This window comes from Akebia trifoliata, chromosome 2, assembly GCF_017979445.1.
Source record: "Akebia trifoliata isolate Shusen 1 chromosome 2, ASM1797944v1, whole genome shotgun sequence".
Lineage (NCBI taxonomy): Eukaryota > Viridiplantae > Streptophyta > Magnoliopsida > Ranunculales > Lardizabalaceae > Akebia > Akebia trifoliata.
The window spans coordinates 15,682,798-15,709,286 of NC_141376.1; the positions used below are offsets into that span (position 1 = coordinate 15,682,798).

The following is a 26,489-nucleotide window of genomic DNA, read 5'->3' on the forward strand; positions in this document are numbered from 1 at the left end:
GCTTGCTCTTGAATCTTCTTGGATTTGGAAGAATAAGAAAAAGACTGTAGAGACTAGAATAGAGATTTCTAGAGAAATAGAGAATAGAGAGAGGAAAAATGGATTGGAGAGTGTAAATTTTTAATCTTTCTTCTTGAATAATCTTAATTGTTTTGATGCTTAGACTTGTTGAATGCTCAATGGAAGTTGTATTTGAAGTAGAATAAATGATGGTGTAAGAGAAGTATTTAGAAGCAAATAAGAAGACAAAAAATTATTTAAAAAATTAAGTTGCTGTCCAACGGCTATTTTTTTAGTCGTTGGATGCATATGCTATATGCGATCGTGTATTTTTTCTGTGCCATCGCATACATTGCAGCCTCTATATTTTCGCTAATATCACCATGGTATATGCGATTTACTCCTCAGATTTCGCATATGCGATCGTTTTTGACAACATTGGCCATGAGGTTTTAATTTCCACTCTTGGGTTGCTATTTTTTTGGACTAAGATAAACTCTGAGGGGTGTTATTTGAAGATTTTGTTTTTAGATGGGATTTGTTGTATGGTACTTAGTTTTTGGTTGGTCACCTTTACCGCCCTTTTTTATCTTTCTCTTTTTCTCAATAAAGTTTATATTTATAAAAATAAAATTAAAAAAACTGCATGTTGTTGCTTTTGTAGTGACTTCACAATTTGGATGAACGAATGATATCTGGGTTTATTTTGATAATTAAGTTGGTAGAGGATTATTAGCATTTTTGTCTATAATATAAAAGAAGTGTTCCTCTCGTTTTCTTTTTCTTTTCCTCCAGATAACATCCCAATTTTATGCTCTGTGCACCTAAAGAAATAAAATATGATTTGTTCAACATTAGGTATCTCCACTGTGAGATGTTGTGTGTTAACTCTTAGTTTAAATCACTTGATAGTGATTTTTTTTTCGTTCCTTCCAGTGCATGGATCATGTTTATCACCTTTTCAGATTATGGTTTAATATTCTTGTTTGCAGAGTATATGCCTGGTGGAAGTCTCTATGATTTTTTGCATAAGCATCATAACATCTTGGAACTTCCTCTGTTGCTGAAGTTTGCAATTGATGTCTGCAAAGGAATGGAGTATCTACATCTAAACGATATAATTCATAGGGACCTGAAAACAGCCAATCTACTCATGGACACTGAAAACGTATGTAGCATTTGTTAATTTAATGATTAACTTGAACTGCAACATGCTTGCCTTTTATATGTTTACTCATTATGTTATTTGTTTCCAATTGCTTGGGAAGTTGATATTTCTGTAAGAAACATTCTGCATACTGCATAGTGGAATTGTTTTAGATATTCTGTAACTTGAGAGAAGTTCGTCACCAAAATCTTATCCCAAAAATTTGAAGTCAGCGGAATGAATCTTGTTCCTTCATTCAATTCTGTCTAAAAGTTTTATCTTCGTTTCATTCTAGTGGTGTTCATATCTCTTGTTCTTCCATTCAACTCTGTAAAATCATATGTTTTGTTCATTTGCTCTCACTACATCAATATATGTTCTTTTGGTCTTCCTATCATTCTTTGAGAACCTTCAACATGCATGGGGATATAATTGGCTGTTGTTGCATATATATATTAAAGAATAAGATTTTATTAGACAAAAAAATAGGAGCATAGTACACCAAGGAGACCTACCAAATTTGAAGCAAAGAACGAAACAGCAGAAAGGAAAACAAATCAACACAGACAAACAACCACTTTACAATCCATCCCTATGCACGAGCTTCCACCTGAATATAAATTACTGAAAGATGAAATCCCTGAGTTCTGTAAAGGTTCTTTGCACAAACAAAACGAAAAGCCTAAATGTTATCATTAATGCACTGGAATGATTGAAAGAGTGCTCCTTCCCAGAAAATGTGCGGCTATTTCTTTCCATCTTAGTTGACTTTCCCTTAATTAATTTATCAGCTATTGGATTACTATATTTACCTGAATGCACTCATTTCCAATATCTTTCCTATTTTTCCACTCATCTATCTCAGAATCCTTGGTTCTGCTTCTTGTATCAGAAGTAGTTGGGTACTAACCACCATGTAAAGTATTTATTACGCAAGAGCATTAATATGTACATAGGAACAGCATGGAGACTATCTCTATTTTATTGGTTTCTGAAATCCAATTCAATTTTCTGATCAAGATACAATCACTAATGAAGGCATACTCAATTAGATCTGTTCCCAGATTCAGCTTGTTTTTTATTTATGTTCTACATACTTTGTTTTACCTAAACATGCCAATACTGTGTCATTAATCTCACAAAGTACGTATATCTAATGAATGAAAAAAGCATAGAGCATGGTGATTGGAACTAACAATCAGTATGCAAGATCTCAACAACATTCTAACATTGCAACTCACATGTCAAAGATAATAAAAACCCTTCATTAGGGTAATTAACCTTGTAAAAAAGAAGGCTCTTGGAAAATCTCTTTTTACTATGCATCAATATGGTAAAAGGAGTCTTTAATTGCCGAAGCGAAAACAAGTAATAGAGGGACTTTTTTAAACTGATGGAGAGTTTCTCTCAGATCCCAATAATAGGATAATTATCTTAACAAAGGCTAGAAGATTATGGTTGAAATATGTCATACTTGTCCTGCACAATTTCTTCCTGAGAGATTACGAAAGCCAAATTCGGAAAAGCTTCATAGAGGAAGGTCCAGTAAGATAGTAAAGAATGAACATGAGAGGATTAGGGATATTTTTTTAGGTGGTAAAGCTTTGGGATGGGTTCCACAGTTAACACAATATACGTGTAGAGATGGTCTCTTGGGGGGTATAGTAGGCCATTGTGTGATGCATCTGACCTTGTTTTCTGCTGGTCAGAAAATGAACGTGCTACCAACCTTTGTTTCTAACTGATCTAACTATTCTCCCTTCATTTAGACATGGCATAGCTATTTTTATTTAAACTTGGAAAATAAGCCAATCATTTTACAGATGCTAAGAATTTTAATCCTGAGGCAAAATATGCAATGGGTTGCTTGAGATTTAGACCTGGAAACACTCTACCTTAAATGCTTGTGGGATGCTTGGCGGAAGATCCTGTTTGGAGGTATAACAAGAATCCATCGATGGATTATCTTTTTGGATTGTGGACATGGTTCCTTCTTCTAATCAAGGTTATTGATGAAATTTATATCCAGGTCTGGAAAGCTAGCCAAGGAGGTGAAAGGGAAGAGAAGATGTTGATGGGGCGGTGGGTGGGCCATAGCAGCAGGTTTTTGGCAAATAATAATGAGGTGGACCAACCAGAGCGTACAAAGGTCAATTTCAAATCTAGATGGAAGGAATTTATAAGTTGAAGGTTCTAAAAGATTGAGAGGGTGGCCTAAAACAACGTGGATTGAGATATTGAAAGTTGATGTGAACACATTTACAATAACAAAAGACATGGCTCTGGACAGAATTTAATAGAGGAACATGCTTTCTTTAGCCATCCCAAAATGTTTCGGATAAGGCTTTGATGATGATAACTAGTAAGATATTAAGGAGGATGACGTGTAAGGAAAGTGGAGTATGTGTGCTTTAACTGGTATCAGTGTAAGCCTCTCCTGTGTAGGGGATCAAGAGGAAGGGTGTGGCATCTTGTTTGTAGGAGTGGGAATAGTGGAGTCAGCCTTTGATTAAGGTGTGGCATGAGGAAAACCATGGCTTATGGCCTTTAATATATAATTCCAAAATTTGAATTCTCTGATCCTTTTGAAGCACATTGATAATTCTGGAAATAGAAGATTATAGAATAAAAACAAGCAATCAGCTGAGATCCTGTAAGCATTCCATTCCAGGCATTTTTTTTCTTGGTGTAGGGTAGGTGCACTCTGAATTATATATCACAACACAAAATCTTGTTATATCAGTGAGCATCATAATTTGTTTTTCTCCAATAAAAGAGGTGATGGTGTAAAAATAGATAGTGTTATTAATGAAAGCGTTACCATAAATATACATAATGCTGAGCACACAATGTTGGCGAGTCCTGCACTAGCTACATGTGTCAGATTCTAATACCCATAACTGTCACACAGGCCACTAGAATATGGTGAAGGGTCATCATGTTTTTCTCTAATATCAAGAAAAAGGCTATAGTAGAAGTAAATTTTTTGTTATTTAGGGAATTTTTGTGTGCACATGTGCATGCGTCCAGTATTCGTGTGTGGAACTTCTTATTGTTGATAGAAACTGAAGGTATTTCTGGTTTCCCAACAAGTACAAATTGTATTTTTTTTTTTTTTTTCTCAAGGTTGTAAAGGTGGCAGATTTTGGTGTAGCCCGTTTTCAAAGTCAAGATGGTGTAATGACAGCAGAGACCGGAACTTACAGATGGATGGCACCTGAGGTGTTACTCTTTTAATTTTGCAATGTTTTTTTTACTGATTTATCTTATTATACTAAGCTTTGGAGTTTATGCATATGTTTTGAAATTCGGAATCCTAGTGACGTTCAATTCATCCAAACTAATTCCTTCTGCTGCTTTGACTTATTCCTCCTCAGTTCTCAATACGATATTTTTCTAAATGTCAATCCCTATATTGCGGTTTATATTGATTATGAATTTATCATTAATTTTCTCATGAAGCTTTTTTCATCTGGCACAAGGTTATAAATCATCAACCATATGATCAGAGAGCAGATGTGTTCAGTTTTGCTATAGTACTATGGGAGCTCACAACAGCCAAGGTACTCTAAGTTGGTTCAAGATCTTAAAATACAATTTAGTGATCAATTAAGTTTGGAACAGAGATTACTATCCTTGTGAACGAAATCTTCTTTAGCTATATCATTTGCACTGCAGATCCCATACGATACAATGACTCCTTTACAGGCTGCCCTAGGAGTGAGACAGGTTTGTGGTTTTTCCAGCCAAATTATACTGTTCACATTGCATAATTAAAAATTATTGCATCATGAAATGATCTTTGTCTCTACTACTTGCTTTGTTCAAAATCTCCCCTTTAAAGTTTAAACTTTGAAATGGGCTGTCTTCATATGAAAGAATCTGTACTGACATTGACCACCCCCATCATTGTCATCATTATGGATATCATTAAAGCCAGGCTACTTTCTTTGGTACTGGCAATCAATAGAACAGGAATGCTGTTGGTAGAAAACAAGTAGCTTATCTCAGGTAGCTTAGGGGAACTTGTACCCTCTGATTGGCTTAGCTGTTTAGACAGGAGAATGCGCCAAACAAGAAAGTGGGATCGGAGTACTACTGGTTAGGCAGCTAATAGTTGCTATTTGACTCCATTAGATGGCAAATAATGGGTTATAAGATAGGCCCTTTAATTATTACTGGTTAGGCTGGCAAAGTGAGTCCCAAATTAATATCAAGAGTTGCTTTGTAAACTCTTCATGACTGAAAATATGAGTGAAGTTTTCTGATGTTCCAGTGTTTGTGACCTCCAAAAATGGTTTAGTACTTTCAAACTGTATGGAAATAAATAAATTATAATTGTTTTCCAATTGTAGAGGGAAATAATTGTGTGTTAATCTCAACCGTACACGTGTCCAAATCGACTAAGTGGTACCAGGCGCAGAACAATATACAGGGCGCAACCCTACAGGCAAGGCAGGTCAGAGCAGGGACCTCCCTAGCCTGGCTGGCAGGGCAGCATAGCAATAAGTCAGACTAGGCTTGCCAAGTAGGGTAGGCCAGGTCATGGGAAAATCGTAGAACTGTTGCGTGCACGTCAATCCTGGAGATCCCGGAAGAGATCTCTGCAGGTAAGTACAATCAATTCAGAAGATCTCGATTAGGTAAATAACTTTGCAGAGTCGGTAGAAATCCCATGATTACAGCCTATAGAGGAGGAAACCCTATGGGCAGTTAGGGGGGATAAATAGCATAGTAAGCACTATTGAGAGGGATCTTTTCGGGGAGATTCAAATCTAACTAGTAAGAAGGATTATTCCTCTGCTTCTCTAACTTAAGCGTCGGAGTAATTTTGACAGGTACCACGCCACAGCGAGGAGGGAGGTGCTAGGAACGACTTCAGATCAGTGCGGTTGGATTCATCGTAGCCGTTCACTGGATTCTAACCACACACCAATAATATATATTTCTTTTAGAGTAGTTTGTGATGAAGTGAATATGTGTAATAATTTTTCATTGGTGCACGAAATATACAGGGAATCAGGGATAGGTCTTAAGAAACAAGGATTAAAGCCTTGCTTAGGGTCCCGATTGTTCAAAACTGTTTTCAATTCAAATCTGGTAGGAGGTCAAGTAATTTTGAAATGTCAAATTCGTTGGGGTTCACTCAGGTTATCTTGTGAATGACTTGGTCAATGAATCCAGTGCGAAGTGTGGTCAAATTGTGCAATAATCTCAAGGGAACTGACCTGTCTTGTCGGACTCCATGTTGTTCACTATTATGAAGGTTTAATACATCTTTATAACTTTCTGAAATATCACCATGTTGAATTAAACTTCTTGTTGGTATGCAAAATAAAAACCGAAACAAAACAGGATGCTAATGCTTTGCTTTGATATTTCTATTGCTATATTTTCTGAAAATTGGCTGTGCTGAGCACCCCTATCCTAACAGAGACACATACCTATGAATGAAAAAATATATATTTTTATGTCAAAATTTCACAAATACATGTTCTATGCCAGGGGTTGAGACCGACTGTTCCAGAGAATGCACACCCTAGGTTGTTGGACTTGATGCAGAGATGTTGGCAAGCAGATCCCAGTGATCGGCCTTCCTTCTCGGATATAATTATTGAACTTGAAGAATTACTTCAAGACATTCAGGTAGAATCAGTTTCTTGATTCTCGTTTAATGTTGTGAATTCCATTTGTGCAGCTATTGTCTAAATGGGTCCATATAATATTTTGAGCGGCGTACACTTGTGTTATCTTGAGTGCGGTGTTGTATTTTTCTTTTTTTCTTTTTTAACTTTTTCGACAAGGTGGGTTTGTCCCAGAGTTGATAGAGGTCACAGAATATGGAGGGAAAACAATCTGCAATGTTATTTTCAGATTCACTGACTGCTTTATGTTCACCACTTTGTAACATTTCATTGTGTAACGTGATTTTCATATTCCCACAGAAATATAAAAAGGTTTTAGATTCAACACCAGCATTACTTTCTTTTGCATTTTATAGTATATAAAACACCTACTTAATATGAATATTTGGTGCCTTAACAATTTTTCTTTGTTGTCTATGGAGGTGTTCATGTTTTTTCCACAAACGAAGCACGGCTGTGCTCCCGTTTGGGTCCATAATTAACAGAATCATAAATCAAAATGAGAACGATAAAAATGTGTTCTAAGAATATTTCAACTACAAGTCCAAGTCGATGATAAGGGTATTTTTAGTCCATTTTTTATAGTCTCTAATGGAGGACCTATATCACAAGTTTTAAAACCCGGTGATGGGCAGCAAAACCTGATTGATCTCGTCATTCACCTCTTATAGATGTAATGACCGTTATGCCCACCTTAAGTGGTGTTATTATTTTATGAATAATGATTTTCTGACGCCCCCATCACAGAATCATAGATCATTTGCCTCGGGATTTACAGAGTCATAAATCCTTGGGAGAATAGGGACCAACAGATTCCTTAATGGACTTTTAAAGACCCTGTTTTGGAAAACATTTTTCTATTATAGACTTTATGCAACATCCGTTACAATTTTTATTCAAAACTACAAGAAATACCCTTTTTATCTATATTATGTTATTATTTTTATCCTTTATTATTTAATAATTTACTGAAAATGCCTTTAACACTTTGTACGTTTCTCTTCCCCTCTCTCAAAATCTATTAAAAGAAGAGAGCTGCCATTGTTCTTAAATTATTTATCACATTTCAACTTTTAAATGTTGATACAATCAAGTTTTATTGCTTGACCCATTTTTCTTAAGGCAGATTTACCAAAACATGCACAACTTTTTGATTATTTAACAAAACGATACACTATAGCAATTAATTCCGAAAACAGTAAATTTACCGTCTTCGGAAATAATTTTTTTTACCAAATTGGTAAAAACAGTAAAAAAAAAAAAATTCAATTTCCGAAAATACCCTTTTTTGAATTTTAACTGAAATTACGATTCAGCCCTCTTGTCCTCTTTCATTATTCTGCTTTGGTGCTATGTGGCAAATCCTTGCGAGCCCACTTACTTGAATCCACTGGCCCAAGGGAGGCTGGGAGTAGGATTGCAACTCAACTCCAGGAATATAGGATCTTCACATAAATGGTGAAACAGTACTCATAGATGGCTAACCTTCAAGAGCATCAGCTACTGAGTTAAAGTTGTTAACTAGTTCCTTGTGAAGCTGTTCCCCAGCCCATATAGGATAAATAAGAATGTTCACTAGAACAGCTACAAACCCTCCCATGGCAATTGAGTATAACCGATCCATGGCAGTTCTCACCCGGTTCCCCGCTCGATAACCATAGACTATAATCAAACAGAAGGTGAACAGTATGACCCTGAAACCGTACTCATATGGGACGAACGACGACCACAGCTTCATGAACGACGTTAAGGTTCCTACGTATTTTTGCAATTTTTTTTGGATTTTAGAGGTGAAGAAGATGAAGTTCAGCTTTTTCTCAAAAACTTTTTTGGATTTTAGGTTCTTGTGAGGGTTATTAGTGTAAATCCACACTTAAATAAAAAAGGGCATTTTCGGTACATAATTTAATGTTTTTACTGTTTTTACCGTTTTGGTAAATATTTTCCAAAAATTTTATTTCCGAAAAGGGTAACTTTACCATTTTCGAAAATATTTTGTACAGTGTACCGTTTTGGTAAATAATTTCAAAAAGTCTACCGTTTTGATAATTTATTCTTTTTTAAAGTAAGATTTTATACTATTAATCAACAATTACAAATCCAACTCATTCTATTGGTTATGCAATTGCAAATCATTATCTCATGTTTTAATCCTACACTTCAAACATTGCTAAGATTTGTCTCAACATTACCAACCAATATAACATCAAACAAACAATTTTAGTAATTGTTAGGCTTATAAAATCCTAATCCCCAAAATAAATCTAGCAAAAAAAGAAAAAAAAGCTTCTTATGGCACCCCTACTTTTACTTATTCTCAATCATGGACTTAAAATGACCAAATCAAGAACTTGGGCCAACAATATTCAAATCAATTTTAAGGGTTAAAAAGAACCTTATAAAAAATAATGACTATTAGAAAAATCTTACATTAACAAGATTAAAAAGAGTCATATAAAAAATAGCAAATATTAAAAAAATCCTACAAAATTAAAATGATGCATCACAAAAATATAGTTCTTCAAAAGAAATTAGACTTCAAAATAAGAAGAATGTCATAGCTAAAAACCTATTTATATGGATGTTTAAATTGAAGCTTGGCATGTAAGACGATTATGCCCTTCTTCATGATAGCAACTGCAATGTATTGACCTTTTTTCAACTTCTTGTGACTTAATATGTCTCTTCTTCGGTCTACCTGGTGGACGATGAGTACGTGAAGGTTGTATGTCAGTCTCTAATGTGTCCACACAGATCGTATGTGATGTGAATAAATCATATATTGTGTATGCCTTTTATAACTATTATCGACATAAGGATAAACTGAACAATGTAATTTCAAAAATACAGCACATGCATGTATGCACAGAACACCGGTAAACATCCAATTGTAACATGAGCATGTCATGTCTTGTAGATTCACATAATGATATACTGATCCTCCACATACCTCAAATTGTGATGCTTGACAAACCTCCAAACTCTCGCTCCATGTATTTTTCTTTATTTTCAAATCTACTAAAGGACCAACTGTAGAACTGCATTGGTCTTCATGGCATCTATTAATCAAATCCATCATTTTTGTCCTAATCTTATTAATAAATCCTAAAATTGGCATATCGTGTGCTTCTATAATCCATTTGTTGCATGATTCTGCATAATTGGATGTAAACAAGTCATAACGCTTAGCCGGGAACTTGCAATTCTCCCAACATTCAGGTGATTATGTTATCACCCAATCATAGGCCTTAATTGAGATGAGCTTAATCTCATTCAATGTTTTTTTGTAATCCGCCTCAAACCTTGAATAAGTCGCTTTACTAAGTAGGTTATTCAAGGATTGTCGTGTTAGATATTTTTTCTGTCCCACATGACACTTTTAGTCTTTAATAAAAGGAAGTTACTGATCTAATCTCTAGAGTAGTGGTTACTAACATTTAGAGAAGTAGTTTTCCTCTATCTATTAACTTCTAACTTTGATGGGAAGTGGAGGGGCAGTTACAAAAACTACTCAGCAGTTACTAAAGGAAATGGGTCCTCTCTCTACCCATTTTAAGAGGCATCATACTATTTTCTATCATCAGTGAGTAAAATGCATTTTTTTCTTTTAAGAGAAAGGGTCAAGAGAGAGAAACTCATTGCCTGAAGAAATCCATATTTTCAGATCAACAATTAACAAAGAAATTGCTATGGATTCAGGTATGTTGTTTATCTTTATAAAATCATATATGTTATTTAAATTTGTATGTGAAAATCATGATAGTCAAGATCATAGAATATATTGATTGATGAATTTAAAATTTTACATGTGGTATCAGAGCATACTATTTTCCATCATCAGTGAGTAAAATGCATTTTTTTCTTTTAAGAGAAAGGGTCAAGAGAGAGAAACTCATTGCCTGAAGAAATCCATATTTTCAGATCAACAATTAACAAAGAAATTGCTATGGATTCAGGTATGTTGTTTATCTTTATAAAATCATATATGTTATTTAAATTTGTATGTGAAAATCATGATAGTCAAGATCATAGAATATATTGATTGATGAATTTAAAATTTTACATGTGGTATCAGAGCCACAGGTTAAGACTTTCTTGATTTTCCATTATGATCTATTTGTTGCAATCAATTATTTGTGGAAGATTTCATATATATATATGATATGATTTAGTTTTGATTTTAATTTTTTCTTTTCCGCTGCGATTATTAAAGTTTTCCACAAAATAAAATCTCATTTATTTTATACCCAACGTGTTTTCTATGGATTCTCATATATAAAGCATGATGTTGTTGGTTGCTTTAATTAATGGAGAAAATTACATATTTTAGTACATTTTCTACTTTCCATTTTCAGCATGATGTTACATATCAATTTTATTTTATTTTTATTTTTATTTAATTGATAATATTGCTCATGATTTGTTCTACAGTATAGAACACAACACACAAAATGTGTATCATTTATAAAAATCTGAATCATGTCCGAAATTTATGAGTAACATCTCTTGTATTGATTTGTTATAATAATAATAATAATAATTATTATTATTATTTTTTATAGTTTATTTGAACATGAAATTGTCATATGTATGAAACTGTTTAAATGATGATTTGATGTGATTAATGATAAATTATTTTACAAAGTGATTATTTCATCTTGAAATCCTATTTTATGAAATAGTTTGGTAATCACCAAAGTGATCCAACTAGAAAGTCATAGGTTTCAAGTTGTAGTTTTGATCTTAATACTCATATCCCAAGTATTAAGAAAAATGACTTTGCAAATTTTGAATAGATATTTATATGTATTATTAATCATGAGAATATTTTGGCTTGGCCCAAAGGTGCACCACTTTTCTTGTGATTAATATACTAAGGTAAAATAATTAATGTATATCCTTAATTGAGAAGTGGAATCGGATACCCAAAGGTAACGGACCTATCAGATTATGGATACATTATTAATTATTTATTTTATTTTAATAGGTGAAAGGGAATTACCATAATAGTTAAAAGTTTAATTTTTTGTATGTTGTAATTTTCATCCACAGATGTGTTACAACAATACTATTTATTGTTTATTATTTAACTCAAAGCATTAATGTGTGAGCATATATTTACTTGCAGTTTCAATTCCTGTTTCGTTTCATTCACATGCTTCATCTGTTCCGATCCTTAATGGAGCAAATTTCTCAGATTGGTCTGAACAAGTCCAGTTTCACCTAGGTGTACTGGATCTTGATTTAGCACTTCGGACTGAGAAACCGCCTGCTATTACTGAAGTTAGTAGTGCGGAAGAAAAGACTCTAAGTCATTCTTGGGAAAGATCGAACAGATTGAGCATTATGTTTATGCGAATGAGTATAGCGAACAACATTAAATCTACACTTCCTGTACCTGACACTGCTAAGGAATTTTTTAAGACTGTGGAAGAACGTTTTCGTTCAGCTGATAAGTCTCTTGCTGGGACATTAATGGCTGAACTCACCACCATGAAGTTTGATGGTACTCGTGGGATGCATGAGCACATCCTTGAGATGTCAAATCTAGCTGCTAAACTGAAAGCTCTTGGGATGAATGTGGATGAGTCTTTTCTTGTTCAATTTATTTTGAACTCCTTACCTCTTCAATATGGGCCATTTCAAATTCATTACAACACTATTAAAGACAAGTGGAATGTAAATGAATTGGCTAATATGCTTGTTCAAGAAGAGACAAGGCTTAAGCAACAAGGACATCATTCAGTTCACCTTATAGGCAAAGGAGCTAGTAAGAAGTGGAAGAAACCTAAGAAGGGCAAAATGGTAGAACCACCTAAATTCAATGGGCCTCCTCAAGGTATAGAGGCTCATCAGAGGGGACAAAACAGTATCAAGTGCCGTTTCTGTAAGAAGTTTGGGCATGTACAGAGAGATTGCCACAAACGTAGAGCATGGTTTGAAAAGAAAGGTAAGCCTTTAGCTTACGTTTGTTTCGAATCAAACCTTACTGAAGTTCCTTCTAATACTTGGTGGATTGACTCAGGTTCCACTGTTCATGTTTCTAATTCGATGCAGGGCTTCCTTACAATCCAGACTTTAAACCAAAATGAAAGTTCCATAGTCATGGGAAATGGAGTCAAAGTTCCAGTGGTTGCTACCGGAACATTTCGTTTATTTTTAGACACTGATTGTTATCTAGATTTGTTTCAGACACTTTATGTTCCTTCTATTTCTCGTAATTTGGTTTCCATGTCTAAACTTGACCTTGAAGGTTATTCTTTTTCATTTCGTAATAGAAGATTCAGTTTGTTTAAAAATTCTTCTTTCGTTGGTTCTGGTAGTTTATGTGATGGTTTATATAAACTAAATCTTAATAGTCGTTTTGCTGAAAGCCTTTTAACCCTACATCATAATGTTGGAACTAAACGTAACCTGATCAATGAAAGTTCTTCTCACTTGTGGCACAGACGTTTGGGTCATATATCCAAAGAAAGAATTGAGAGATTAGTAAAAGATGGGATTTTGCCTAACCTAGATTTTACTGACTTCAATGTATGTGTGGATTGTATTAAGGGAAAACAAACCAAACACATAAAGAAAGGTGCTACAAGAAGTAGAGAACTTCTTGAAATTGTCCATACAGACATTTGTGGGCCTTTTGACTCGCCATCTTTTGGTAAAGAAAAATATTTTATCACTTTTATTGATGATTTTTCTCGTTATTGTTATATCTATTTATTGCATGACAAATCTCAAGCAGTGAATGCTCTAGAGGTGTACATTGTTGAGGTTGAAAGGCAATTAGATAAAAAGGTGAAAATTATCAGATCAGATAGAGGTGGTGAGTATTATGGAAGATATGATGGATTGGGTCAACACCCTGGCCCATTTGCTAAACTCCTAGAAAAGCATGGTATATGTGCACAATACACTATGCCAGGTACGCCTCAGCAGAATGGAGTGGCTGAAAGGCGTAATCGTACATTGATGGATATGGTTAGGAGTATGTTAAGTAATTCATCTTTACCCATTTCATTATGGATGGAAGCCCTTAAGACCGCTGTTTATTTATTAAATAGGGTTCCTACTAAAGCAGTTCCAAAGACTCCTTTTGAACTGTGGACAGGAAGGAAGCCAAGTTTAAGGCACCTACACGTTTGGGGTTGCCCAGCGGAGGCTAGGATATATAATCCACATGAAAAGAAATTGGATTTCAAAACCATTAGTGGTTACTTTATTGGCTATCCAATGAAATCCAAAGGGTATAGATTTTATTGTCCTAATCATAGTACGAAGATTGTTGAAACGGGTAATGCCAGATTCATTGAGAATGGTGAAATCAGTGGGAGTAATCAATTACAAAAAACAAATATTCAAGAAGTTAGGGTGCAAGTCCCACAACCCATAACTTCTAAAGAAATTGTTGTTCCTATAATTGCAGAATCATCTGACAATGTTGAACAACAAATTATTGATCAATCACTCCCCAATGAGATTATCACTAATGAACCAATTATGGAAGAACCACAAGAATCAACATTAAGAAGGTCTCAAAGAGAACGAAGACCTGCTATTTCTGATGATTATGTGGTGTATTTACAAGAATCTGATTATGATATTGGGACCAGTAAAGACCCGATTTCATTTTCACAAGCCATTGGTTGTAATGATTCTAATAAATGGATTGATGCCATGAATGATGAATTGAAATCAATGGATCAAAACAAAGTTTGGGAACTTGTCGAATTGCCTGAAGGATATAAAGCAGTTGGTTGTAAATGGATCTTTAAGACCAAACGCGACTCAAAAGGCAATATCGAACGACATAAAGCCAGACTTGTGGCCAAAGGTTTCACTCAGAAAGGAGGTATTGATTATAAGGAAACCTTCTCTCCTGTATCAAAGAAGGATTCACTTAGAATCATTATGGCTTTAGTTGCTCATTTTGATTTAGAGTTACACCAAATGGATGTGAAAACTGCTTTTCTGAATGGGAGTTTAGAAGAAAAGGTTTATATGGATCAACCTGAAGGTTTCTCCATAAAGGGAAAAGAACACATGGTTTGTAAATTAAATAAGTCAATATATGGACTTAAACAAGCTTCTAGACAGTGGTATCTTAAATTCAATGATATTATTACTTCCTTCGGATTTAAGGAAAACATCGTTGATCGGTGTATATACTTGAAGGTTAGTGGGAGCAAGTTTATATTTTTGATCTTATATGTTGATGATATATTGCTTGCCAGTAGTGATCTTGGTTTATTGTACACAACTAAAAAATTTCTCTCTGAGAATTTTGAAATGAAAGATATGGGTGAGGCAACTTACGTGATTGGAATAGAAATATTCCGTGATCGCTCACGTGGTTTGTTGGGGTTGTCTCAAAACCGATATATTGAAACAATCTTAGAGAGATTTGGTATGGAGAACTGTTCAGCTAGTGTTGCCCCAATTCAGAAAGGGGATAAATTTAGTCTCATGCAATGTCCACAGAATGAATGGGAACGTAAACAGATGGAAAGAATTCCTTATGCTTCTGCTGTAGGAAGTTTGATGTATGCACAAACTTGCACCAGGCCAGACATCAGTTTTGCAGTTGGTATGTTGGGCAGATACCAAAGTAATCCTGGAATGGATCATTGGAGAGCTGCAAAGAAAGTAATGAGGTACTTAAGGGGAACAAAAGATTACATGCTTACTTTTAAGAAGTCTGATAATTTGGAGGTGATTGGCTACACTGATTCAGACTTTGCTGGATGTGTTGATAGTAGAAAATCAACTTTTGGTTATGTATATTTGTTGGCTGGAGCAGCAATTTCATGGAAAAGTGCTAAGCAGACTACTATTGCTGCATCCACAATGGAAGCTGAATTTGTGGCATGCTTTGAGGCCACAGTTCATAGTTTATGGCTGCGAAATTTTATCTCAGGACTTGCTATTGTCGACACTATTGAGAAGCCGCTGAGAATTTATTGTGATAATTCTGCAGCTGTATTTTTCTCCAAGAACGACAAATACTCTAATGGTGCTAAACACATGGAGTTAAAGTATTTTGCCGTTAAGGAGGAAGTTCAGAAACAACGGGTGTCTATTGAACATATTAAAACAGAGCTCATGGTTGCAGATCCACTAACTAAAGGGTTACCACCAAAGACATTTAAAGAACATGTTAAAAGAATGGGTCTTGATTGTAACCTTTGATGCCTGTTATGTTTTGGATTGCAATGTTTATGTTATTAGACATTTTGAGATCTCATTATTCATGTTTCTGATTTTTCCTGTTTTCCATTTTGTACGTACATCTATGAGAATGGATAAAAGATAACAGGAAGTCTTTTACAAAGACAATTTTGTCGGACCAATTATGGATACTTCTCATTTATGAACTATGGTTGATTGAATTGCTAGTTTTATAGTACATGGAAGGGACTATGTCGTCTTATTGATGTACAACCGCCATGACTTATACTAGTGATTTATTTAACTATAGTATTTATGATGACCAATTTAAGTTAGAGATTGATTAGTGTTTTATGCGCATAATGTTTACTTCATTGAGGCTAAAATGAAATTAGTCATATGGGCCAAGTGGGAGAATGTTAGATATTTTTTCTGTCCCACATGACACTTTTAGTCTTTAATAAAAGGAAGTTACTGATCTAATCTCTAGAGTAGTGGTTACTAACATTTAGAGAAGTAGTTTTCCTCTATCTATTAACTTCTAACTTTGATGGGAAGTGGAGGGGCAGTTACAAAAACTACTCAGCAGTTACTAAAGGAAATGGGTCCTCTCTCTACCCATTTTAAGAGGCATCATACTATTTTCCATCATCAGTGAGTAAAATGCATTTTTTTCTTTTAAGAGAAAGGGTCAAGAGAGAGAAACTCATTGCCTGAAGAAATCCATATTTTCAGATCAACAATTAACAAAGAAATTGCTATGGATTCAGGTATGTTGTTTATCTTTATAAAATCATATATGTTATTTAAATTTGTATGTGAAAATCATGATAGTCAAGATCATAGAATATATTGATTGATGAATTTAAAATTTTACATGTCGAACTTGCTTCGAGAAGTGACATCCCACTAAGTGTTGCATAAAATCTTGCTCCAAATAGCAATAACAATGTGAATAAAATCTAGACCCAAAAGTATTTTCCACAACACAAAGTATATTTTGGTTCCTATCTGAAACAAATATGATATCCCGATCATCATTCAATGTCATCTTTAGATTTAATAGAAACCATTTCCAATCTTCATGTCTCCGAGCTAACAATAGAAATGCTATTGGAAATATGCCATTACCGGCATCGACAATTGTTGCTACAAGTAGTATTCCCTTGAATTCTACCTTCAAAAATGTCTCATCGATAAATAAAATGAGATGACAACCAGACTGAAAACCATGGAGGGATGTGTGGAATGCAACAAATAATTGGTGAAAACGTGAATCCTTTGTTATTGTATGAATTACTATGAACCCAAGGCCAAACTCCATTATCCTATTACAATACCATGGTAATCGCATATATGAGTCTGTTGTTGCACCATGAATTTCGTTATTTACAAATTATTTTCCTCTCCATGCTGGCTTATATGGTAAGTTAATAACATAACCTTGAAAAAAAATCTTTCATTATTTCCATAAGTTCATAAGTTGGCGTATCCCTAATTTTGTAACTCACAACACTAACAACCAACTTCTTCGAGATCTTTAGCTCTGGAGTGACATTATCTTCTGCATTGTGTGTGTGCAGACTCATGTACTTGTAAATTGTGAATCTATTTTTCATATTAATTTTGATGGCGAATACCTTTCAATCACACCCCTTAACCGAGCATTACGTTATTTGTTGTTCTTTATGAAAGAGTAGACAAATTGATGAGCAATGGAAAATTTCTTCATTATCAATTGAAAATCTTCGCCACTTTCAAATATTTGTCCTACACATTTAATTCCTTTTTCTCATAGTATGGACAACAATGATTTTGTTCTCTCGGTGACTTGATTTGAGTTAGTTGCCATATTCATAAACATTTAATATAATCTGTGCAAGAAATAAATGATATTTAATAAATGAAATCACAAATTGAAATGCAGTTGTTATGCCATGAAATACACAATTTGAAATCTAAATGACGCAATAATAATTTTTTATCAAAGATAAATAAATAGTGAGAGTTTCATGCCTTCATCCAATATACAAAATCTTCAAGGAAATATATTAGAAGAAAAATATTGAATAAAAATCAAATGAAACCTGAAAATTAGGTCTTCCATTGAATTTCTTTTTCTTTATGGGAGAAGAAAATATTAGATTAATAATCAAAGAAAAAACCTGAAAATTAGAGTCTTCGTTTGAATTTCTTTTTTCTTATTGGAGATTAACTTATACAATCGATTAATGATATAAAATTCAATTTTTTAATAGAAAAGATTCATATAATCATATCTAATTTCGTCAAGGAAAAAAGAAAAGTAGATTTTCCATCAAGAACACAATAATACTCGAAAGTGGGAACAAGAAGAATTCCTAATGTTGACAAAATTCATCCGAACTTGAAAAGCAAAAAATTAAAGAAAAGTTGATATGATTCAATAATCAAGAAAACATGCAAATGCAAGGTCAGAAGATAAAGTTGATCGTCTTGGGTATTCTCATCAGTCTTATTCTCATCATATTTTTGATGTTAGTGGGAACATCATTTTCCCCCCAAACCTTCACCCTACAACCATTGCAGTTGATTAGAAATGCCATAGTAGATTTTATAATATAACTTTGATGTCATAGTAGCTTACTAAGTTAGTAAGGCTAGGTTTAACTCTTTAATATTGTAATATGAGTTGAGTTATGAAACGCACTCCAGCACCACTTTTTTTTTTTTTAATGCAACAATTGATCTACCCATAAAACTCTCTTTGTTTGAATTTCAGTGGGTATGATGTCCTCCGTTTGAGAACATGAGGTGGCATTTCTAATATCAATAAAAATTTAGGTATGAATCACTAATTTTTAATTTTTAATTTTTTCCAAATTACCAACAGGGGAGAGAGAGAGATGTTATAGCGCATCTAAAAAATTAACAGTCAATAAAAAAAAATTAGAATAAATCATACCTATTTAGAATTCGATGAAGACAATGTCGAACAAGATTAATGGAGTTTTAGTTTTATTGTTTTAATTTCAATGGAGATTGAAGAAGACGTCTAGGCATCCATTTAGGTTCTTTAGATTTTTTTTAATATTAATTTAGGTGTTTTAGTTAAAAGATGGTACTTTAGGTATTTTCTTAATGATAATAAGACGGAAATTTTAAAAGACGTTTGCAAAGGACAACGATTCAAAAATAATCTTTAAAGGTCCGTACTCTATAACTAAGAATCTTTTGGTTCGTATTTTAAGAAATGTGAAGAGTAATTTTCCCTAAATCTTTTTCTTGTGTATCCGGAGACTAATGATTTACTGTTCTATGATGGAGGGTGTCAGATTATCACAGCTCTGTATTTTATTTATTTATACCTAAAACGATCCTGTATGCCTCCTTTTGACCTCAGCCTACTTTGAAATATTGATAAAATAAAATAACCCAAATACCCTCATCTTCAACCTATGGCCAAATTCCTTTATCTCCACTTAAATGCTCCCATGTACAGTTCTTTTACCCTTGTTTTCAACCATGGCTTTTAAACTCGGTATCACGTCTCATCTCGTTTAGCTCCGATACCGAGTCATCTCGGACGAGTTTTTCGATATGTTTGAAATGACTTGTGAGATAACTCAAAAAATTAAACGTGAAACATAAAACTCGATCAAAAAATAACTTTGTGAGTTAGTCTCGTTCAGTTCTGATATCGAGTTAACTCGGACGATATGTCTCGGTCTCGAACGAGTTTAGAAATCATGTTTTCAATCTTAGGATTCCCTCCCTCTTTCATCTAGGCTGCAATTTTATTACCTTAAGTTTTTAACTTTCAAACCTCAAGAGCAAGATATGCCTTTTATTTTTAGGAAGTAAAAGATAATTTTTTTTTTTATCAAAGATAAATCACTCCCCAAACCCATCATCCAGCTATACCTTTTTTTAATCTTGATTTGATAAAGACTTTTAAGAAGAAAAAGATGATGGAGCTTTCAATAGAAATGAAGGGTTCTCTGAAAACCAAGTTGAAGATGAAGGATTGAAGGCAAGGTTGAATAGGTTAAAATACTTATGGAGAAGACGGAGATTAAGGGAAATATTCACCAAGCCACGTCTAAATAAGAAGGAATTATCAAAACATAACAATAAAATTGAAAATTTCTCCTATTCAACAGTGAATTTTTTTTTCCCCAACTATAAGGGAAATATTTCAATTCCGAAAATGGTAAATTATTAACTTTTAAATTAAAATGAGCAATGTACCATTTTGGTAATTTTTCAATTTTCAGTGCATGTTTTGATAAAATCATCCTCTAAATAACCCCAATAATCTGCCAACAGCTATTCATATTGGAAAGGAGCATTTGTAGTAAATCTTACAATAGGCCACAAATTGACATGCACGGAACGATAATGGATTGTTGTAGAAAATATTTTAAAATTAAATTAAATTACTCAAGAATTTTTAAAGTCAGAACCACCATGGGATCTGTAGATGTCACAATGACCATACAAAATTTCTATCAATAACAAAAATTACTTCTTTTTTCCTGGAGTTATGATATAGTATTAAGATATCAATGAAGCCAGCTTAAGCCTTAAGCAAACATTATACATCTAATGCTGTATTTGGTCTAAAAATCAAGTAACAGCCAAATTTTATTTATAAAATGCAAATAATCATGCAATCAAACTGATAGATCAATGTCAAGTGTGTTTCACAAACAATTAGTAAAATTATTTTATTTTACATATAAGGGCAATCTTATCGTTTTTCATGAATCTGACTTTTTAAATTGCACCTTCTCAATCCAAGAAACTAGCAATATTACCAGATAAGTCTAGAATGATAGTATGAGAAGAAGTGATTAAATTACCAATGAAGGGATCTTGGGCGACCAATGAGATGATTTAATACAAAGTCAATATCTTTTGATGTTTATGGGATGTTAAAAAGGAAAAAAAATTAAGTATATTAATAAATAAATCTAGTGAACAAAATCAGAACTCAGAAATTCAAGTTTTTTACACCATTTAATAAAACCATTCTAAATACTCCCTCTCAAACAGGGATCCCCTATAATCTCTCCTCTAATTTGTTGTACAATTTTTCTAATGCATTATATGTCGAGAGAAAGTTGAAGGAAAAGTAGGTACCATAATTAGGGGAGAAAGAAAGAAGGAATGATCATATGCACTCATTGATTGAGGTGTTATAAATAAATAAATAAAAATAGGTGTGGCAATGTAAGCTCTCAAATAAATAACTAAAAAAGAAAGTAACAAAAGATAGGGTATCAGATGAAAAAATTGGCTTGGTTTATACAAGAAAACTGTAAATCAATAAAAACATTATACACCATACACCAAACAGCACAGCGTTCTGATACATCCCAAATAACAACTTTCTTGACAAATATATGATACAATTGTATCTAAACAAAGTTGCCAGACACACCTGGGGGCACAAATTGGAAAGAAACAGCAACCAAGCTACCTTTCCGGTCTTGAGTCTGCCCATGTTCAATCAAAGAATCAAATCCACTTCAAAAGACAAGAATGACGAAGATCCGCAAGTTTGAACGACTTTCAACACGGTTTATGAACAAAAGTTCTGTTGTGTGTATGAAGCTCAAACATCAATAATTCAATATAGGGTAGATTCTTTACCTGTGTGAATGGCCATATTTCTTATCTTTGGTACAAAATATCCATTAGAACCACCTTCTGTACAGTGGATGCCAAATGAAGAGGTAGTATGCTTGTATATTCGCCGATTTCAACCAGCAAAGCCATATGAATTCCATTTTTCATGAGAGAAGCAATAAAGACAAAATCACTCAGTATAATCTGCCGATACAATTAAACCTTTCTCACGCTCAGTAAAAGTAGACTAGAAACCAATAGTCTTCCCCATTCTCAGATTCAACAAGAAACTTTCAAGCCATCTCCCAGGACCCCAACTACTCAACCATACCCAAAACTGTTAAACAGATGGAACTTTCAATGGAAGAGTTTTGGTTCACTGATTTGTTTTGAGGAAAGGATCAAGTAAGGGGAAGTTAAGAATTGATTGTAACTTCACAATATTCCATTCAAAACCCGCTGATAGTAATCATACTGCCGTGTCCGCCATGCGTCTAAGCTGCTACTGATAAGGGATAGCACCAAGGACACACATTGCTGCTTGAAATCATTGAATACAAATGTGAGGACCTTACCAAATAATGAAAATGTTGCACAAGAACAAATAAAAAACGAAGGAAATGGGGAACCAACCTCTTCGGTCAAACTTAAATGAAATCTTTTCCTTAGGTTCTGTATTGTCCGTGGACCGCCTTTAAAGCATGGGTAACCGGAATCCTAAAACCAACATTACAAAAAGATTAGATGTTAGATTTGTACATAGTATGAAATGTTGTACGGTATGTTTTGTATAATCACATGGTTCGGGGTTGAGAAATGTGGTGTGAATGAGTTTAAATAAGAATTATTGGAATTATGTGCAAATGATATCTTACAGGCCCCTTTATAATCGTGAAAATATAGAGGAGACTATGTCCAATTTTTATTACACCACTACTGGTTTAATTGTTATTAATCACCCTTGAGATTTTGGATAATACAGATCTCAGATCTTGGAGCATGACAGTTTAGGAACTCTCGTTAAAAAAGATGGATTCAACCTATTGAATTCTTGAATAGCCTGACTATTATCATTCGATGCTTGTGGCTGATTATTATTATTATAATTATTTTTTGATAAGTCAAAATTTTTATTAAAAAAGGGGACGAGATGGCCCCCGAAAGAAACAACTTATCAAAGAGAGCGAGGACAACCCCTTTGTATTTGCTTCATCATCATAACCATGTTTTCAAGCACATTGTAAAATCCTTCTAGTCTAGGATTTGTATTTGATGTACTCATCTTGAATTCCTATGACCATAATTAACAAATTATTATTACTTTTCTCGATTCCTATATCACTCCTAAGACTTACGAACCAAGAGCTCTGATACCAAAATGCCATGCCCCAAGATCTGGGATCCGCATCATCCCAAATTTTGAGGGTAATTAATCACAATTAAACCAATAGTGGTGTAAGAAAATTTGAACAGAATCACCTCTATATTTTCATGATCATTGAGTGACCTGTAATATCACTTACACATAATTTTAATAATTTCTACTTAATTAAACTTATTCAAACCACAGTTTTCTACCCTGAACCATGAGATTATATAGAGCATAATGTATGAGTTTACTTACTATGTACAAATCTAACATCCAGTCTACAAACAAAACATATAGATATATCCAAAACTCAAATTCGTTGTACACTGATCTCCGAAAATGTAATACTAGTATATCACATGTTCAACTTGTATAATTTCTAATGTGAACTAAAATCACATTTGTAAGTGATTTAGTACTAAACTCAAATGGAATCTACTTTATCCAAAGTACAATTTACATAATTTATAAAGAAAATGAAAATTTCTAATTTCAAGTTCATATAAATTTATTTTTCCAACATAATAAAATCCGTACCAAATCACATTTAAGTATAATATTTTTTCAAAACAGAATTATATAGAATTCTAACTGAATCAGTTGACACCTCACACCGAACATCATAAGCACAGTTCCAAATTAAGATAGTTGGGGTCCACAAAACGACCCGAAAGTCACATTTTCCCAACTAAGAGAGTTGGGCCCACAAAAACCACCAGGTCAATAGTGTTTTGCACCCAAGGGAGTGTTCCCCACTTTTGTAAATACCCATAGCCCGATATGCTATCTCAACTGATCAGACCAGATTACACAATCTATTTATCAAATTAGATAATCTAATTATGCTCAACTTTGATGCGAAAACACTTTTTTTCAAATCTGATTCCAACCCCGTAACAAAGTATGTTTGATTGATAAATGCTAAACATTTAAGATCAATTTCATCTCAATCATTAACCCAAATCTAGCAAATCCAATTAAATTTTAAATCTTAAATCTAATTTTTCAGACATGAATTTATAAACATTCGATTTGCAAAAACCCAAAATTTTAAATTTAGAAAATTAAAGCAACACTAACTCATTAATTAATAAATCAAAACAACCCTATGAACTTGACAACTCGATGATCTGAAGAAATAATGTCTTTGAATAAGAAATCAATGGAATTCATACATTTAACATCATTTTTAAACATAAATAAATAATTTTAAAAACTATCAAAACCTTAAAATAGAACAAAATTTACTTACCTAGTTATCAATAGGTCAATAAAAACTATCAATCACCAATATTGACGAATTTTCAACGAAATCCCCCCCCCCCCGACAACATTTCTTCTTCTTCTTCTCTCTCTCTCTCTTCCTCTTCCTTCTTTTTTTTCCCTTTCCTTTATTTCCTTTTCTTTCTTTATGTTCTTTGTTGTTGCCAATGAGACAAACAGAACAGGGCGAAGCCCTTTTTAAAATAAAATAAGGTGGGGATGGGTCCACCTCTACCCAACCACACAACCGACTTAGTGTGTGCATCAATATATATATATATATATACTTTTAGGCCCATCCCAATAAGAGAATTCATAGGACTTAATAGAAAATAAACCATCCTTGTTACCATCCCAAAACCTTCGATCTTCCCTGACAATGGAAGGAACACAAGAAGATAATAGTCAAGGAGAAAGTATGTTTCATTTACCTACCAATCATTAAACCGTCTTCTAAAACAAAAGTCCCAAGCGATTTCCCCAACACTAGGGTTCAGGAAGGCATTCACCAGCATTCCTTTCTTTGAGGGACATCGAAAAGAGAACGGGAAAAAAAGTTTGAAGGGGGAGTCAGTGTAGAAATTGATCTAGGGTTTAGAGAAGATAGAAAGAAAGAAGAGAAGAAATTCAAGAAAAGTATTTTTTATTCTTGCTTCATTCCTATTTATATATTACATGATAAATAGGAAAAGATGGAAAAGGACATGACATAAAAATATAAATAAAAGAGAACTATCACTGATAACACTCCCCCTTAAGCTAGTGCAAAGATATCACACATGCTCAACTTGCCTATAAGATTATCAAAATTGACATGACCCAAGGCTTTAGTGAAGACATTGACTAATTGTTGTGTTCTAGGAACAAAGATGGTGCATATGTCACCAGAAGTAACTTTCTCTTGAATGAAATGGTGGTCCACCTCAATATGCTTGGTGCGATCATGTTGAACTGGATTATAAGCTATGTTAATGACTACCTAGTTATCACAGTACAACTGAAAAGGTGTAGGAGGTGAACAACCTAGCTCACGAAGCAACAAGAGCCATGGCTCTAAACTCAGCTTCAGCACTTAAGCGAGCAACTATAGATTGTTTCTTACAGCACCAAGTTACCAAATTACCACTCACCAAGTGCAATACCTAGAAGTCAAACGACGATCAGTAATAAAACCCGTCCAATCAACATTTGTTCATGCTTCCACATGCATGTGACCATGTGAACAGAATAATAAGTATTTCCCCAAACATCCTTTCATATATTAAAGGATCCAAAGGACAACATCAAGATGTGTCATATGAGAGGCGTGCATGAATTGACTAACAATGCTTACTACATAGGCAATATCGGATCATGTAAGAGATAAGTAGATGAATTTACCAACCAAATGTTGACAACTACTAATATCTTCAAGAGTTTCACGATTACTTTTACTCAATTGGTGATTTGGCTCAATTGGAGTATCAATTGGTTTAGGCCCAAGTTTGCCAAGCTCCTGGAGCAGATCTAAAACATACTTGCGTTGTGAGATAAAAATGCATGTCTTGGATCGAGCTATCTCAATACCCAAAAAATATTTCAGAAGTCCAAGGCCTTTGACTTCAAAGCGATGTCCAGGAAGATGCTTCAAAGTTTGAATATTAGTAGGAAAATTTCATATTATGACAATATCGCCAACATACACAACAAGGATTGTAGTATGAGGTCCACTATGTTTGGCAAGTAGTGTATGATCAGCCTGACATTATTTGCAATCCACATCCTGCATAATAGAGCAGAACCACTCAAATCATGCCCATGGGGATTGTTTGAGACCATAAAAGGATTTTTTAGATGACACATTTTCCCATCAACATTGGAAAAAAGAACTCCTAGAGGAGTATCCATGTAGACTTCTTCCTACAAATCACCATGCAAGAAAGCATTCTTCACATCTAGTTAGTGAAACTCCCAAGAAAAATTTGCTGCCAAAAAGAGAGATACGAATATAATACATTTTGGTTACCGAGGCAAATATTTCTTGATAGTCTATGACGTATGTCTGGGCATAACCCTTGGCAACCAACTTAGCCTTGTACCTGTCAATCGATCCATCTGACTTGTACTTACTGTGAACACCCACTTACAACCAACAGATTTCTTCCCTTGTGGTAATGACACTAACTCCAAGGTATCATTCTTTGCAAAAGCTCTTATTTCCTCATCCATAGCCTATTTCCACTTGGAATTGGAGAGAGCTTCTTCCACACTAGATGGGATGGAAACAAAATACATAATAGCTACAAAG

The 26,489-nt window shown here is 34.0% G+C and overlaps 3 protein-coding genes across 9 annotated transcripts in view; 2 read left to right on the top strand and 1 right to left on the bottom strand.

Annotated features, from left to right (window-relative positions):
• The window catches only part of LOC147409768 (serine/threonine-protein kinase STY17-like), a 47,691-nt gene extending 40,574 nt beyond the window's left edge, over positions 1-7,117 (top strand). For 3 of the 5 annotated variants that reach the window (XM_086431830.1, XM_086431827.1, XM_086431826.1), the window contains 5 exons: positions 993-1,168; positions 4,274-4,369; positions 4,630-4,710; positions 4,826-4,876; positions 6,653-7,117. In XM_086431830.1, coding sequence (XP_086287956.1) covers positions 993-1,168; positions 4,274-4,369; positions 4,630-4,710; positions 4,826-4,876; positions 6,653-6,811 — 563 coding nt within the window. In that variant the 3' untranslated portion in view covers positions 6,812-7,117. The other 2 variants (XM_086431829.1, XM_086431828.1) reach the window with 2 other exon arrangements.
• A 4,690-nt stretch (positions 7,118-11,807) lies between these two features.
• LOC147409769 (uncharacterized) lies at positions 11,808-13,238 on the top strand. The gene is made up of 2 exons (XM_086431831.1): positions 11,808-12,742; positions 12,850-13,238. The coding sequence occupies exons 1-2, from the start codon at positions 12,139-12,141 to the stop codon at positions 12,882-12,884; spliced, it is 639 nt and encodes a 212-aa protein (XP_086287957.1). The 5' UTR covers positions 11,808-12,138; the 3' UTR covers positions 12,885-13,238.
• An 8,005-nt stretch (positions 13,239-21,243) lies between these two features.
• LOC147409770 (phosphatidylinositol 4-kinase beta 1-like) overlaps positions 21,244-26,489 on the bottom strand; it is a 42,964-nt gene continuing 37,718 nt past the window's right edge. Inside the window, exons 15-16 of one of the 3 annotated variants that reach the window (XR_015175379.1) lie at positions 21,595-22,287; positions 21,244-21,437 (exon numbers count right to left, since the gene is read on the bottom strand). Coding sequence is in view for 2 of the 3 variants with exons in the window: in XM_086431833.1 (XP_086287959.1) it covers positions 22,006-22,287 (282 nt within the window). In the remaining variant the exon portion in view is untranslated. Of the gene's footprint in view, positions 22,288-26,489 lie in introns of all 3 variants that reach the window. The other 2 variants (XM_086431834.1, XM_086431833.1) reach the window with 2 other exon arrangements.

Excerpts from the sequence above, each read along its gene's own strand:
- LOC147409769 (XM_086431831.1), top strand. The coding sequence starts at position 12,139 with ATGTTTATGCGAATGAGTATAGCGAACAACATTAAATCTACACTTCCT. Across the intron at positions 12,743-12,849 it reads AGCATGGTTTGAAAAGAAAG|GGCTTCCTTACAATCCAGAC; the intron begins GTAAGCCTTTAG and ends AATTCGATGCAG.